A 15,108-nucleotide genomic window follows, 5' to 3' on the forward strand; every position below is an offset into this window, starting at 1 on the left:
AGCCTGCCCAGCCTCTCCACCCCATAGAGGCAACAGCCAGAGGGGGCTAGCAGCATTTTGGAGTGCTGGGGGGAACCAGCTTTTAAGATATACAGAGGCAACAAGGCGAGAAGAAATCTTGTTGATTACATGCATTTAACCAATAAGCCTAGGCTTATCGGTTAATCATATAGTCGACTGCACATTGACATCCCTAGTTCTTGGTTTATACATTTATATGCATATTTGCTTAGTCTTACAATTTCACTGCTTGGAATTCTTATAAGCCAACCAAGTGCTTCTTGAATCCAAGCTTATATGTTACATTAGCACATTTTGACCAGAAAAATAACGTAACAGAGCACTCATTTAGTCATAGTGCAGATACTTTTCATTTTACTAACTTTCATATCATTTTTTTAATTCTTAGAATCTATAATATTAAGAATGCATACACACAGAAGAATTGAATTAAGAGACTCAATTATTTTAAACTTTATTGTTTTACACACAAGTTCTGAAAAAATACTATGCATTCCCCATTGTCAATTCTATTAAACAAGCTTACACATTTGGTTATTTTATTGTTTGTTTTAAAACAACACTGAACTGAAACCATTACAGAAAGGCTGCTGTATGGTCATTTTCAGAGAAATTTGAAACAATCAGTTCCTTGCAGATTGCTAATATTTATATCGGGTTCCAGTGTTCTTTTGGTCACTGTTTTCCCCCCCTGTATGTTTAGTATAGGCACACATTCTGAATGACTAGTTTCTGACCATGTGGACGGAGTGCTAGAATAAGATTTTATAAAAGATTTTATTATAAGTCAATGCACAAGAATATTTTATGAGCAATTTTGAGAAATGTGATAGTTTAGTTCTTTACAAAAGTTTACATAGATTCCTTTTATATTTTTGATATACATGCTAATATATCAAAGATGCCTTTTTACATGTATTTATAAGTCATAGATTTTAATCCCTTCACTTCAGTTGAAAATTAATAAGCAACAATTAGGAAAATGCCAGATGTGTGATTGCTGCAGTTATGTTTTTAAAATGAATTATAAAATGGTCTACTAAAGTGAAGGGGTTAAAGAGGCTCTGATGTCTCATGGAAAACATTCTATTTAAGAACACTTCCACTCATGTACAATTTTCTGGTGTTTTCCCCTCATTGTTGAAAGTTAAAGGTGCTTGGTTAAAGACAGAAATGAATCCCCTGGCTTCACTGGAGTCAGTGTTAAAATGCCTATTGATTTCAGTGGGTCCAGCATTTCATCTGGGATCTTATTCCTTAAAAATTAATCTTCTCTTATTAATTCCTCATTTTAAGATATAGTTATGACAGCACTCAGATCATTGTAACAACTAATTGTGATTCACTGACAGTCCCCTGGCCCAAATTACTACTGTTGTAACACATAATTTTCCTGGAGTCAGTGTACGGATGTAAAGGAGTAGTCAAGTAGTCGACTACTCACAGAGGTAGAAGGGTGGGGGGGAGGGGAAGTGTATCAGAGGCAGCAGGGAGAGGTGAAGCAGGAGCCTGCAGGTTCTTAATACATTTAAAAGGCTGAAGTGCAGCATAGGGAACCAGGTGCAAGCTAGGAATCAGCTGTTCCGGCTTGGGCCTGGTCCCCACTGCTGTACTTCAGCCTTTTAAATGTATTAAAAGCCTGCCAGCTCTTAATACATTTAAAAGGCAGAGCTGCAGTGGGGTTAGCTCCCGAGGCTACTTATCAACTAATCAATGGAAATTCCATCGACTAGTTGATTAAACGCAATTTAACATCCCTAGTCAGGGACCTACCCCCACTGCAGCTCCATAGTTTAAATGTAATAGGAGCCAGACTACCGGCACACCCAGCTGCTACTAGATTTAAACTGCAGAGACGCAGAGGGAGTAGCTCCTGGACCCAGCGCGAGCCGGGACTGAGTGCCTTTCCTTATCAGCTAATCATGTAGTCGATACAAGTTGTATTGACTACAGGCAGTCCCCAAGTTACGCGGATCCGACTTATGTCGGATCCGCAGTTACAAACGGGGTTTTTCTCGCCCCGGAGGATGGGAGCGGCGGGACGCCCAGATGCGCCGCGGTCCTGCCGCCCGCATCCTCCGGGGCGAGAAAAGCTGCTCCGCGTCTCCCTGGTCTGTAGACCAGGGAGACGCTGAGAAAAGCTGCGGAGCATGTGGGCAGCGGGACAGCCCAGACGCGCCGCAGCTGTCCCGCTGCCCGCGTGCTCCGCGGCTTTGCTCCGTGTCTCGCTGGTCTCCAGCATACCAGGGAGACGCGGAGCAAAGCTGCGGAGCACCCAGGCGGCGGGACCGCGGTGCGTCTCAGTCCGCCGCCCGTGTCTCCCTGGTCTGCTGGGGGTGGGGGCACAGCTAGTGCGCCCCCCCCCCCAGCAGACCAGGCTTTTCTCTGGAGGACTGTGGTAGAGCAGCTGGGGCGCTGCCGGTTGTTCCCGCAGCGCCGCTCTGGGCGCTACTGGACCAACCTGGCAGCACCCCAGCTGTTCTGCCCCAGGTGTCCTGATTCAGCCGCTGCTGGTCAGTTTCAGCAGCGGCTGACTTGGGGACGCCTGGGGCAGAGCAGCTGGGGTGCTGCTGGGTTGGTCCAGTAGTGCCGAGGAGCGGCGCTACTGGAACAACCCAGCAGCACCCCAGCTGCTCTGCCCCAGGTGTCCCCAAGTCAGCCGCTGCTGAAACTGACCAGCGCTGACTACAGGAAGCCGGAGGCAGAGTTGCTCTGCCCCGGGCTTCCTTGAATCAGTCGCTGATCAGTTTCAACAGGCTGAATCTGGACGCCAGTTCTGACTTACATACAGATTCAACTTAAGAACCCCAGGCGTCCCCAAGTCGGAACTGGCGTCCAGATTCAGCCTGTTGAAATTGATCAGCGACTGATTCCAGGAAGCCCGGGGCAGAGCAACTCTGCCTCGGGCTTCCTGTAGTCAGCCGCTGTTCAGTTTCAGCAGCGGCTGAATCTGGACGCCAGTTTCGACTTACATACAGATTCAATTTAAGAACAAACCTACAGTCCCTATCTTGTACGTAACTCGGGGACTGCCTGTACACAATTTGCCAGTTACCTGCCTCTTAAGGATGTTAAGTCAGTGGAGTTGTAGCTGCTTATGCTAATAATAATTTTTTAAATTAAGGAAAATGGACCTAATAGTTCTTTGCTATCTTCTCCAAAATGAATCCTGAGTGCCCTCAATTTCCAAACAGGAGTAAAGACACTTTAGCAACTGACAGAAGATACTCTACTTACAGAAACAGAACCCTAGGAAAGGAGGAACAGGAGAATGCCAAACAAGCAACAAAGATCCCGATTTCATTCATCTGTTCCCTTATAACAACAACAAAGAACTTGCAAAATGCAGAACTTAGATATAACTGCCTCAAAATGTTTTTTAAGGTTTTCTTTGAGACATCAACTCATCTTTAGATGGTTTGTTTTCATGCAAAAATAGTATATTCTTTCTGTGTTTACATTTATCTTATAGTCGTTTATTTACATATAGATCATACATTTGTGCTTTTCACACATGAAAAGAAATTACCTCATTTGTTTCATTCTAGAAGAATTAAAGACAGATTACTTCGTTAAATGCAGCAAAATTGTACCCAAGGGCAGAAGTGACATTGGACCTTATTATTCCTAAGATTGTAACAATTGCATAATGTACTGTAAAAGCATACTTTAGCAGCAAAGGAATTACCACTTCTTTTCTCTAATGTACAATATAGACTCAAATATTTTACTGTGATCCATTGGCTTTTCAAGCTCAGCATTACTTAATTACATGTATGGCCAGTCCTGTAGGGTTAGGGCTCCATGCTGATTTTGTCCAACTTTTATTATGTATCTTTTTTTTTCTTTGATGGTTTAAGGGTCAGGGAAGGTAAGTTGGCTATGGAATATATTGAATGAAGAACATCAGTTACACATAACTATGCATCATTCTCTCAAGGGGATTGGGCTAGAACAGGAATGGGCAACCAGGAATGGTGGGTGGGCTGTCTGAGTGGCCTTCCTTCATCTCAGTGGGCTGCAGTAGCCACATAGAAATCCCTGTGTACTGGCATGAACAGGGAGGGGCTATGGGGGTGGGGGAAGGTGCTTTTTTGTAAATGTGGGCCACAAGGGTGTGAATGCACCCCTCATGGTCCCCCAAGTAAGGAGGGAAATCAGCCCAAGCCTTCTAGGTTGTATCAACAGGTGTGTTGTAAGCAAAACTCGTGAAGTCATTCTGCCGCTCTACTCTGCACTAGTTAGGCCTCAGCTGGAGTACTGTGTCCAGTTCTGGGCGCCACATTTCAAGAAAGATGTGGAGAAATTGGAAAGGGTACAGAGAAGAGCGACAAGAATGATTAAAGGCCTAGAGAACATGACCTATGAAGCCAGGCTTCATGAACTGGGCTTGTTTAGTTTGGAAAAAAGAAGATTAAGGGGGGACATGATAGCGGTTTTCAAATATCTAAAAGGGTGTCACAAGGAGGAAGGAGAAAATTTGTTCCTCTTGGTTTCTGAGGACAGGACAAGGAGTAATGGGCTTAAAGTGCAGCAGGGGAGGTTTAGATTGGACATTAGGAAAAAATTCCTAACTGTCAGGGTGGTCAAATATTGGAATAAATTGCCAAGGGAGGTGGTGGAATCTCCCTCTCTGGAGATATTTAAGAACAGGTTAGATAGACATCTGTCAGGGATGGTGTAGACGGAGCTTGATCCTGCCTTGAGGGCGGGGGGCTGGACTCGATGACCTCTCGAGGTCCCTTCCAGTCCTATGATTCTATGATTCTATGATTCCCCCAGCCGGCCAAAGCATGGGGGAGGGAGACTCAGGCAGTGCATTGCTCCTGCCTTCCCCTGGCTAGCCAGGACATTCTTACTTGGGGGACCATGTGGGGTGCTTTCGCACACAGCACCACATATGGGCCTGCTGTTTGTCCCTCCCCTTCTCTCGTCCGCCCCCTCCCCCTGCCTCTTGTGCACTGGAGCCCAGCATTTACCTGCTCCTCCCCCTCCGTCCCAGCACTTTGGAGCCCCTGAATTGCCTAATTCATGCTCTGACCCCACTCCTCCCCGTCCCTCCTACAGCTGTAAATCTGTGAATCAGCTGTTTGCAGTGTTTCAGCTCTGGGAGGGAGAGGGAGGAGCAGGAAGTGAGGGTCTCTGGTTCTCTGATGCATGGGGGCAGCCAAAGGGTCTGCAGGCTGCAAGTTAGCTACCACTGGTTCTCTCATATGACCATGGGAGACATTCAAGTGGGATTTTATTAGGCCCAGGGAAACTCTTTTATGACTATATAGTGGGGAAGAGCAAGCGGTAGAAGTAACATAAAATTTCTTAGGGTACGTCTACACTAGCTCATTCGAGGGCAAGAGGAGTTGCAAATGAAGCCCGGGATTTAAATGAAGCTCCTTAGTCCGAACTCCGTGCCAGTGGCTACACATGGCATGGAGTAGGTAGTTTAAATTAAAAATCCTAATTCGAACTACCATTACTCTTCGTGGATCTTTAATCCTAATCCTCATGGATTAGGATCTTTAATTTGAACTACCTACTCCATGCCACGTGTAGCCGCAGGCACGGAGTTCGGACTAAGGGGGATTTAAAAATGGCTGCGCCCAGGAACATGCAAATGAAGCCCAGGATATTTAAATCCCGGGCTTCATTTGCAACTCCGCTTGCCCTAATTACCCTACCTAGCTCAAACTAATGAGCTAGTGTAGACGTACCCTTACTGGTACTGTCCTATGGCAAGCCAGGTCCCTGCTAGCTCTTTAAATAACTTCTTGCTAGCTTTTGCTGCAGCTCAGCCAGCTCTGTGCACCAGGGTGAACCTGCTTACTTTCACCTCTGGAAAGCGTGCCTCATATTGTGAATTGCACATATTATATAATATGGAGTGTAGAAATACCTCAACATATGAGTCTTCTCAAGACGATGCCATCTTTGAGGGAATGGACAACTGGCACAACATAGGCGCCTTATTCTGCTCTCACCCTGATATCACACCATTATTGACTTCAGTGGAACTACTATTTTATAACATGTTGTGTAAATTATTACCTTGAGATGCTATAAAGAGGTCACAGGGGACTTCATACCTAAATAAATACTGGGGTTTTCCTTGCATGGGACACACTTTTTTTACTTAAGGAAAAAACAAAATGTGCACAAGGAAGACAAAGGTGCTTCATACTTATTTAAGAAAAGAATGCTAGTGCTGGTCATTTTAAAGAACATAAGCACAAGTTCATTTGAGGTTTTAATCCCTTTGAATGGTTCCAAGGTTAGCAAGTCTGAGGGTGATCCACAGACGAAGTTCTAATTACGCAAGATAAAGTTACTGGGTGGTGCAGGTGTGTGGTTTTAGTTTGTGTAGTTAACATTTTCTCCGGGATTTTAAAATTTACACACTTTTGGGACATGGATGTAGAACAATGTTCATCAGCAACAATTCTTTCCAAATTTTACATTATCTTAGTGTGGTTATATACATATTTTCTTCTTCCCACTTCTAATCACATCCCCTTTAATATTAAAATCAAAAAGCATGTGAACCATAAATGAATCATATTAGGGTCCTCAATATTTCTACAAATTTAGAGATCAGTTGTCTGGACAGGTCAAGTGAACTGAATCACTTTAAAGGAAAAAGGCAAGTGAATTAAATTCATGCTATAGAAAAAGGTCTGTGGAAAATAGCTTCTTTACACACATTATTATTTAAGGAACTAGTTACTGGTTCTTAAAATAGATCGTATTTGATTCCAGATGAAGAAAAGGTGTTGCACTTGATGCCTGGCATTGTGGCTAGTCATTTGTATCAGTGTAAATCACAACTGTTCCAGATCACAATGGTAGTGTTTTACACCAATTTTGTACAGATGGAAATGACTGCACAAAATGCAGGCTAAAGAAGAATCAGACCCATAGAATGCAAACATTTCCACATGCGATAGAATCAAATAAAGATGTTCTGTACAGCAAGATTATAGAACTGCGGCAGACTCGTAGGTATTTTTAGTTATTTGTTCTGAAATGACTTTAATAGAACAGACCCAGCGTAAAAGTAGCTCATTAGTTCAATGTATTTCATTTCTTTAAAAGCATGCAGTGCAATTTCAGAAGGAAAAAATAAATTATTAATCTAAACTGTCATATAACTTAGGATCTTTAGTATGAAAATCAATAATGGTTTCCAATCTCAGACAAAAAAATAAGTTTATATTCACTGCCCTTACAAACCATGTACTTTAGCAGCCCATGCTAGTGTAGAGACTGGTAGAACAGCGGTTACTAAAAAAATAATAATAATTTAGATTCTTGATCAGCAGGAAGAAGCCATCAAGGCTGTTGGCTCACAGAGTTCTCAAGTTCCATGACTTGTACAGGCTTACAACTATGCTGTTTGAGCATGTGGTTCCAGATCATTGTGGAGATATTGTCTTTCCAGTGACTTCCCCTTTGCCACAGTGAAGGCTTCATCCAGATCAACTGCTTTATATGATAATGGTGCTCATGGAATTGTATTAGAACTCTGCAAATGTCCAAAATAGAGAGAAGGATCCTTCCTCAATACATCTTGATTCAGTTAGTCAAAGAAAAATTTCAAAGTGGTTGTAGCACAAACATCAGTCTCCCTAGCTGAAAGCTCAGTTGCGAAGACCCATAGAGAGAAAAATAAATAAACCTGTGCCCCCTCCCACTTTTGAAATGCAAAAAGAAATAGAATAAAACCCAGTGCCCCTCCCCCCAAAGCCTGCTGCCACCTTAACTGCTAGACAACGCCACAACCCTCCTCTCCTTCAAACAGCCACTTACAAGAAGAGAGAAATGTAGGTGATATCACTTTTGCAGAATTTAAACACTGTCTCTCATACACGTATGCTATGCTTCCATGTTGGTGGACAGACAGCTAATGTATTTTTAACACTTTTGATCCATTATTGCTTAGGGTGCATCTACACAAAAGGACTTAACTCGAAATAAGCTACGTCAATTGCATATCTTATTTCGAAATGGGGAGCATCTACACAGCACTTATTTTGAAACAGGGCACTCTTCCTCTCACTTCCCTTACTCCTTGTACAATGAGGGTTACAGGACTTGGAGTAAGCAGTCCTCCAGGTTGACAGTATTTCGAAATAACTGCCTCCTGTGTAGAAGCGGACTAAGTTATTTCAAAATAATGTTGCTGTGTAGATATACCCTTAAACTGCAGAAGTGGAAACACTGCGACATCTGTAGCTGGACACAAAGACTTTTAACATTAAATATCCAAATATACTGAGACAACGCAAATCTTTAGACCCACATTAAAAAAAAACCCAGCAGTCTAAATTATTTTTTCTGGTAAATCCATAAAAAAACTGGCCAAGCCAGTCATATATTAGCCAGATGGTAACCTGACCTCCCACCCCCATTAAGACACCTCACAGTGGTGGTGGGAAGGAAAATTGTGGAGGAAACTCACTCCTCAGCCATATGGACACTCAGGAGTAACACCTCTTCCTACTCTCCACCAACACAAGGATGGCCCTCCACCCTTACACTATAGCAATGGGAATATGAGGCCATGCTTTTGTAACCACCACCAGGCGGATTTGAACCTGGCACCTCTGGAGTGGAGTATAGGAACATCTACCCTCTGAGCAAAAAGCCAGCAGGCTCCTAGTCCATGCTGTAGAGGTCTCTTGATCTTAGCTGTGGCTGTGGTCTAGGTCCCACTGCATTGGTCAGTGAACCACAGTAGGTGTAACAAAAAAGACAGGACTATGCAGCACTTTAAAGACTAACCAGATGGTTTTTTAGGTGATGAGCTTTCGAGGACCAGACCCACTTCCTCCAGTCAAATTGTGGAAGAAAATTGGCATGACCATATACACCATCATGACAGTTTTCTTCCACAATTTGATTGGAGGAAGTGGGTCTCGTCCATGAAAGCTCATCACCTAATAAACCATCTTATTAGTCTTTAAAGTGCAGCATTGTCCTGTCTTTTGTTTCTGCAAGACCAGACTAACATGGCTACATCTCTATTACTATTCTACACAGGGTCAGCCCGAGCCCTTTTGGAGCCCTGGGCCCAGGCAGGCGGCACCGCCCCCGAGTGCAGGGCACATGCGCAGGCCCGCCCGTGGGGTGCACGGCACATGCGCTGCCCAGCCCGGCCTGGCCCACACTGCTAGTGCACGCACCAGACCATGCATGGCCCCGCAGCCGTAGGGGCAAGAGCACTGCTGTCCGGCGCCGTGGGACTGGTGCCGCGGGAGCCGGGCGCGCGGCTCCTGATGTCCTGATGGCAGCTGCAAGGGACGCCACGCACCCCTTACAGCTGCCATCAGGTGCCCCTTGTGGATTGGCGCCCTGGGCAGCTGTCCGGCTCACCCATACCTCCGTCCAGCCCTGATTCTACACACAAGGCATGTGTGTTACACTTTCTCGCAAGTAGATTTGTTTGACTGGATACTGTTCACAATTATAGTTCATATATTGGGCCAGAGTTCCATTCCTCTACCTGCAGCTGTTCCAGGAAGTTAATATGATTGGACTGCACAGCATTAGCAGCAGGTGAAGCAATAAACTAAGAAAACAAGGGAGCCTAGGAGGGAGAGAGCTCACTTACACTAGTTAGTCTCTTCTTGTGACACTTTCTATTTTGAAGCTCCCACAGGAAGCTGATCCTTCTGAATAGATCAGTCTGCCACAGAGCCAGGAATGCTTCCCCAACCTTCCCAGCTTGCACATTTATGAACCCAGAGGCATAGCGTGTTGAATCAGCCCCTTAAGGAAGGGTACGTCTAGACTACATGCCTCTGTCGCCAGAGGCATGTAGATTAGGCTACCAGACATAGTAAAATGAAGCGGCAATTTAAATAATCGCCACATCAGCTGTTTGTCAGCTCAGCGCGACAGCCATGTAAATTTAAATGATGCGGCGATTATTTAAATCGCCGCTTCGTTTTACTATGTCTGGTAGCCTAATCTACATGCCTCTGGCAACAGAGGCATGTAGTCTAGACGTACCCGAAGTTCTATCTGCCATGCTATAAACTAAGTTCAGATGCACAGAAAAAGAAACACAGAATTCTTAAAACTTCCTAAAACATTTTTGCAATTACAAAGTGGTATTACTCTGGCTTTTTCCATTAGACCTAATAGGCATATTATGTACAAATAAAATCATGAGATTCATTCCTTGTTCTAACTCAGCTACCGCTCTGAAGCTTCTGTTAGAGTATGTCTACACTACAGCGTTATTTCAAAATAGTTATTTCAAAATATCTTATTTTGAAATAACGTGTCTACACACAAAATGCACTTCAAAATAGCTTTTTGCTATTTTGAAATAGTGCGTCCACACTGATTGGACACTGAATTGCATTTAAGGCCAGTCAGAACTGGCTCCGGCAGGGCATCAGGTCAGAAGTTACCTTGTTGTCAGGGCAGCCAGCAGGGCACCCTGGGAAGGGCTGGAGGCCCCCTATTTCAAAATAAGCATCTACTCAGCACTTATTTCAAAATAGCAATTTCGAAATTGGTGCTATTCCTCATGTTTACCAATCAGGTTTACCAATTTCTAAATAAGTCCTCCGTTATTTCAAATTAGTTTTGAATAGCAGTTGGCTTGTTTGACACTAGGAAAGTTATTTCGAAATAACGGCTGTTATTTCAAAATAACTTTGCTGTGTAGACATACCTTGAGTGTGATCGTTGATGATTACATAAAAAGTCAATGGAATTCATGTCCTGCAGCGTATAAAAGCTATCACTTATTAAAAAAAACAAAAAAACAAACAAACAAACAAAAAACCCCACAACAACAACAAAAACCTCTGGCCAAGTAGCTAGCTTGAAGTTCTATATAGGGAAGACAGATTTAGTTGTAATTTTCATGACCAGTCTTTGAATGTTTGAGGCAGACCACACAATTGAATTGTCCAGGATTGTAGTTACTAATCTGTAACATTAAATATAATCATATCAACAGATATATCACATACCTTTTTCCTGGTGTGTAATCAGTAAAGTTTTAGGGAATTAACAACAACATAATCTTTCATGATATACTTAAGATTTGTTGGAACTTATGCCAGTTTTTATGGATATATTGTGTAATTTTCAGTAGTCTCCTATAGTTTATATACTGTAAAAAGATAAGATACTACAGCTGATGAAAAAGAAAAGTTACTGTTATATCAATGGTGAGGTCTTGGAACAACAAAAAGTTCAGAAACAAAGTCAGATGCTTAATGATTTCAACTCTGTCATTCTGGCTCTGTACTTTTGAGTATGCACTTCAATATTGCTATAAAGTCCATTATTCAGAAGAATTTTCCTAAAGTTTCATATGGAGACACTTGAATAAAGCTCTTCTATTTGTTTTTTGAAGTAATCTCTTAGCTCTCGTCTCTTAGCCTTTAGCGTTGGTGTCAACAAGCCGTTTTGTACTGAGAATGTATCAGAATGGATGTAAATGGCTTTGACCTGAAATAGAAAATGCAAATATTTATGGCAAAACTAAACTAACATAATCCATTATTAAGTAGTACTAATCGAAACTACTGAAATTGTAACTATCCTGCTTAGGTCATCAGCAAAAAATGACTTTCTTGGATCCATTTGCAATCCCACTGGTTGTCTGTCCATATCCCAAAGCATCCATGCACTCTTCTTCGTTTAACAGAATGCTTAGGACTGATACAAGATTTGAGTTACAAATAGGGTTTTGAAGGTTTAACCAATTAAGTGACGAGTCTCACCCTTAATCCTCACTCCAGCTTTGACAGGGCTGGAATAGCCCCTGCCTGCAGCGGTGGGGAAGGAAAAGAGGTGCTCCAGCTCATTGGCAGGCTGGGAGCCGCTCCAACCTCCTTGCCTCCCACTTTAATCAGTTAACTGATTAAACAATATTTAACTGATTAGCCAATTAAACAGGATTTTACATCTCTAGTTGCAGGCTAGAACTAAGAAGCACTAACAGAGTGGAGAAGGGAAGTTTGAACACCACCAGTCAGTACAATGGTTGTCTCTCCCCAGTTTTCAATCAGTCCGTCCTTCTTGCTTTTATTACCATCATCTTCACCCTGCTCCATAAACCTTGGTTCACACCACTCCCCCACAAAAATATTACCCCCCAGCCTTAAAAGAAAAACTGTATGTTTCCAGTCTGGTCTGCCAACCAGACAGTGAGGCTATGTCTACATTGGCACTCCTTTCTGGAAAAGGGATGCTAATGAGACACTTCGGAATTGCAAATTCCGCAGGGGATTTAAATATCCCCCCGGCATTTGCATGAACATGGCTGCCGCTTTTTTCCGGCTCGGGGTTTTGCCGGAAAAAAGCACCAGTCTAGACGGGATCTTGCGGAAAATAAGCCCTTTTCCGGAAGATCCCTTATTCCTACTTTCAAGGAATAAGGGATCTTCCGGAAAAGGGCTTATTTTCCACAAGATCCCGTCTAGACTGGCGCTTTTCTCCGGCAAAACCCCGAGCCGGAAAAAAGCGGCAGCCATGTTCATGCAAATGCCGCGGGGGAGATGTAAATCCCCCGCGGCATTTGCAATTCCGACTGGTCTCATTAGCATCCCTTTTCCAGAAAGGGGTGCCAATGTAGACACAGCCCATGAGAGCAAAGGAACATAGCCACCTTTCCCATCTGCTCGAGCCACTCTGATTTTTTGGGGATATGTGTGACTCCCCATCACAACATTTCCACGTAGCTGCAGGGTCACAGAAGATAGGAAGGTGTCAGAGTCAAGAGAAGAAGAAATTATATTCAGGGACACGCACTTTCTGAAGCATAGGTTTACATCTACCCAAAATTGCTAACTAGCAGTGACACGGCCTTCATGTCGCTTTACTAGCCTAGGCATAAAAGTCTTCAGATCCAAAATCAACATGATGATGCTTGTGCAAAAAAAAAAAAAAAAAAAAAAAAAAAAAAAAAAAAAGCTTTAGTGACCAGTTATAGTAATGAAAATCACTCAGTCCCAGGCAAACAGCATTTGACAAGGCTGCCCTTACTAATCCTTGGTGTTTGAGCACAGCAGGAGGCTTCGTGGTACAGATGGCAGGTGGTTGTGCTTCCAATATATTTATGGTGGTGCTGTGTGGTGGGGAACTATAGAATACATCTGTGCGTGGCTGCTGGCCACAATTCACAGGGTTCAGATAGGACTCCTTAGCCATCCTCTGCCTTTTTTGCCCATCGCCAATCCACTTCATGTTTGACAGACTGAAGTTGTAGGAAGTGCGGTATAAGAACGGCCTTTTTACTCCATGAATAGCTGTGGCTTTCTTTTCCCTATGTGCATTATATTCCAGGGGCAAAATGAAGGGACCACAAATACTTTCTTTACATACTGTAGCAAAGTGACTTTTAAAAGGGACTGGTGATTTTGAGCACTGTAATTTTTGTATGCTTCACTTGAGACACACTAAGGAGGCATGATTTGAAATACTCGTCCTTTCTAAATTGTTTAAATTGAGCACCTTTTGAAAATGTCTTGAATTATATGCAATTAAAAACAAAATGTTTACATAAATCATCATCATCGTGGTACTTAAAATGGTAAACTTTATGGCTTGATGTTATAGCTATTTAAAAGAGTATGAAAGAGTTTGATACAAATTACAAGATTCCTCAAATTAGCAATATCCTGCCTTGATTCAAGAAAAGATTTAGAGAAAAATTATACCGTCCCACGCCAAAGAAAAGAGTTTCTGGTAAATTCACATACCATTTGTAACTTCTTTAAAAAAATCTCTATGACAAACATGCAGAATATATTGAATCTACTACTCTCCAACATATTTTTATGTATTGGAAATTCAGAACTTTTCTGCTCAGAAGTGCTTTGGGGTTACTGGAGAACTAGTGAAATGGTGATATCACAGGAATTAAGATAGTGGAAGTGGAGCAATTTGTGAGGGGAAAGGATTTTTAATTGAACTTGTTTAAAAATTCTCGGGTTTGCTTTATTTAGTTAATGCCAATAGTCATTAGACCAGATACTCTCTGTAACTTAGGGCACATCTACATAGCAGGGCTAAAGCCAAAATAAACTACACAACATGAGCTACATTAATTGCGTATCTTAAGTCGAAATAGCTTATTTCAGCTTTTGGTGCGGTCTACACAGCAGGAAGTGAGAGTTAGAGCACTCTTTCGCCTACTTACCTTTCTCCTCGTAAAATGAGGGTTATAGGAGTTGGAGTAAGAAATCCCCCAACTCAATATTAATTTTGACATTATGTCAAAATAACTGTTTACTGTGTAGATGCAGACTAGGTTACTTCAGAATAACATTAGTTATTCAAAAATAATGCTGTGGTGTATACATAGCCTTAGTGATTAGGACATTCACCTGGGACATAGGACACCAAGTTCACATCTCAACAATAGTTGGGTTGACTGAAACTGCATTTTTAGCAAATAAACTATTTGTGTGAAAAATTTCACCCAACTCTATCCACAGGGAAGCTGAACCCATGCCAAGGGACTCTCTGTATGATTCATACTGGTCAGATAATCTGCCCAGTGTTAGGTCATAACAACAACATACTGCTTTACACAGGAGACTCTACACAGAAGGCACTTGTTTTCAAATTGCAATACATTCAAGAATTTCCTTTGCATAGTTTCTCCCTAGATTTTTAGTATTGAAGTTAAGTTTTCATTATAACCTCACTGTTTTTAATGCATGTCAGTAGAATTGGTGAGTTACGGGTATTCATATTGTGAAAGTTAGGGCAGGAACAACCCAAGGTAATTATTAGACAGCCAATTTAATGTATTATAACCCTCACTCCATGTGGAATTTCTTTAATCAGTTATGGAAATGTCAGGAAAATGGAGACAAGACGTATGGTTTCAGGAACTTCTGCAAACTGGATTTTCATTGGACTTCTCAAGCAAAAAATGGACAAATAAATGAAGCTTACTAGTGATCTTTAAATAATTAATGTCTTAGAATCTGATATTCACTTTTATATTAATATTTTAACAGATAGACAATAAAATATTAACTTAGAGATATTTGATGTTGGCCTTTTTTGTGTTTTGATCAATATTATCGCTTACACCATGAAATACTGCATCAGTTT

At 42.2% G+C, this 15,108-nt stretch overlaps 1 protein-coding gene across 2 annotated transcripts in view; it reads right to left on the reverse strand.

Annotated features, from left to right (window-relative positions):
* Positions 1-10,664: 10,664 nt before the first annotated feature.
* The window catches only part of ACSL6 (acyl-CoA synthetase long chain family member 6), a 115,668-nt gene continuing 111,224 nt past the window's right edge, over positions 10,665-15,108 (reverse strand). For both annotated transcript variants that reach the window (XM_006116076.5, XM_006116077.5), the window contains exon 21: positions 10,665-11,487. In XM_006116076.5, the coding sequence (XP_006116138.4) occupies positions 11,347-11,487 (141 nt within the window). In that variant the 3' untranslated portion in view covers positions 10,665-11,346. The remainder of the gene's footprint in view (positions 11,488-15,108) is intronic.

Source organism: Pelodiscus sinensis, chromosome 16, assembly GCF_052426305.1.
Source record: "Pelodiscus sinensis isolate ZL-2025 chromosome 16, ASM5242630v1, whole genome shotgun sequence".
In the NCBI taxonomy this organism is placed as follows: domain Eukaryota; kingdom Metazoa; phylum Chordata; order Testudines; family Trionychidae; genus Pelodiscus; species Pelodiscus sinensis.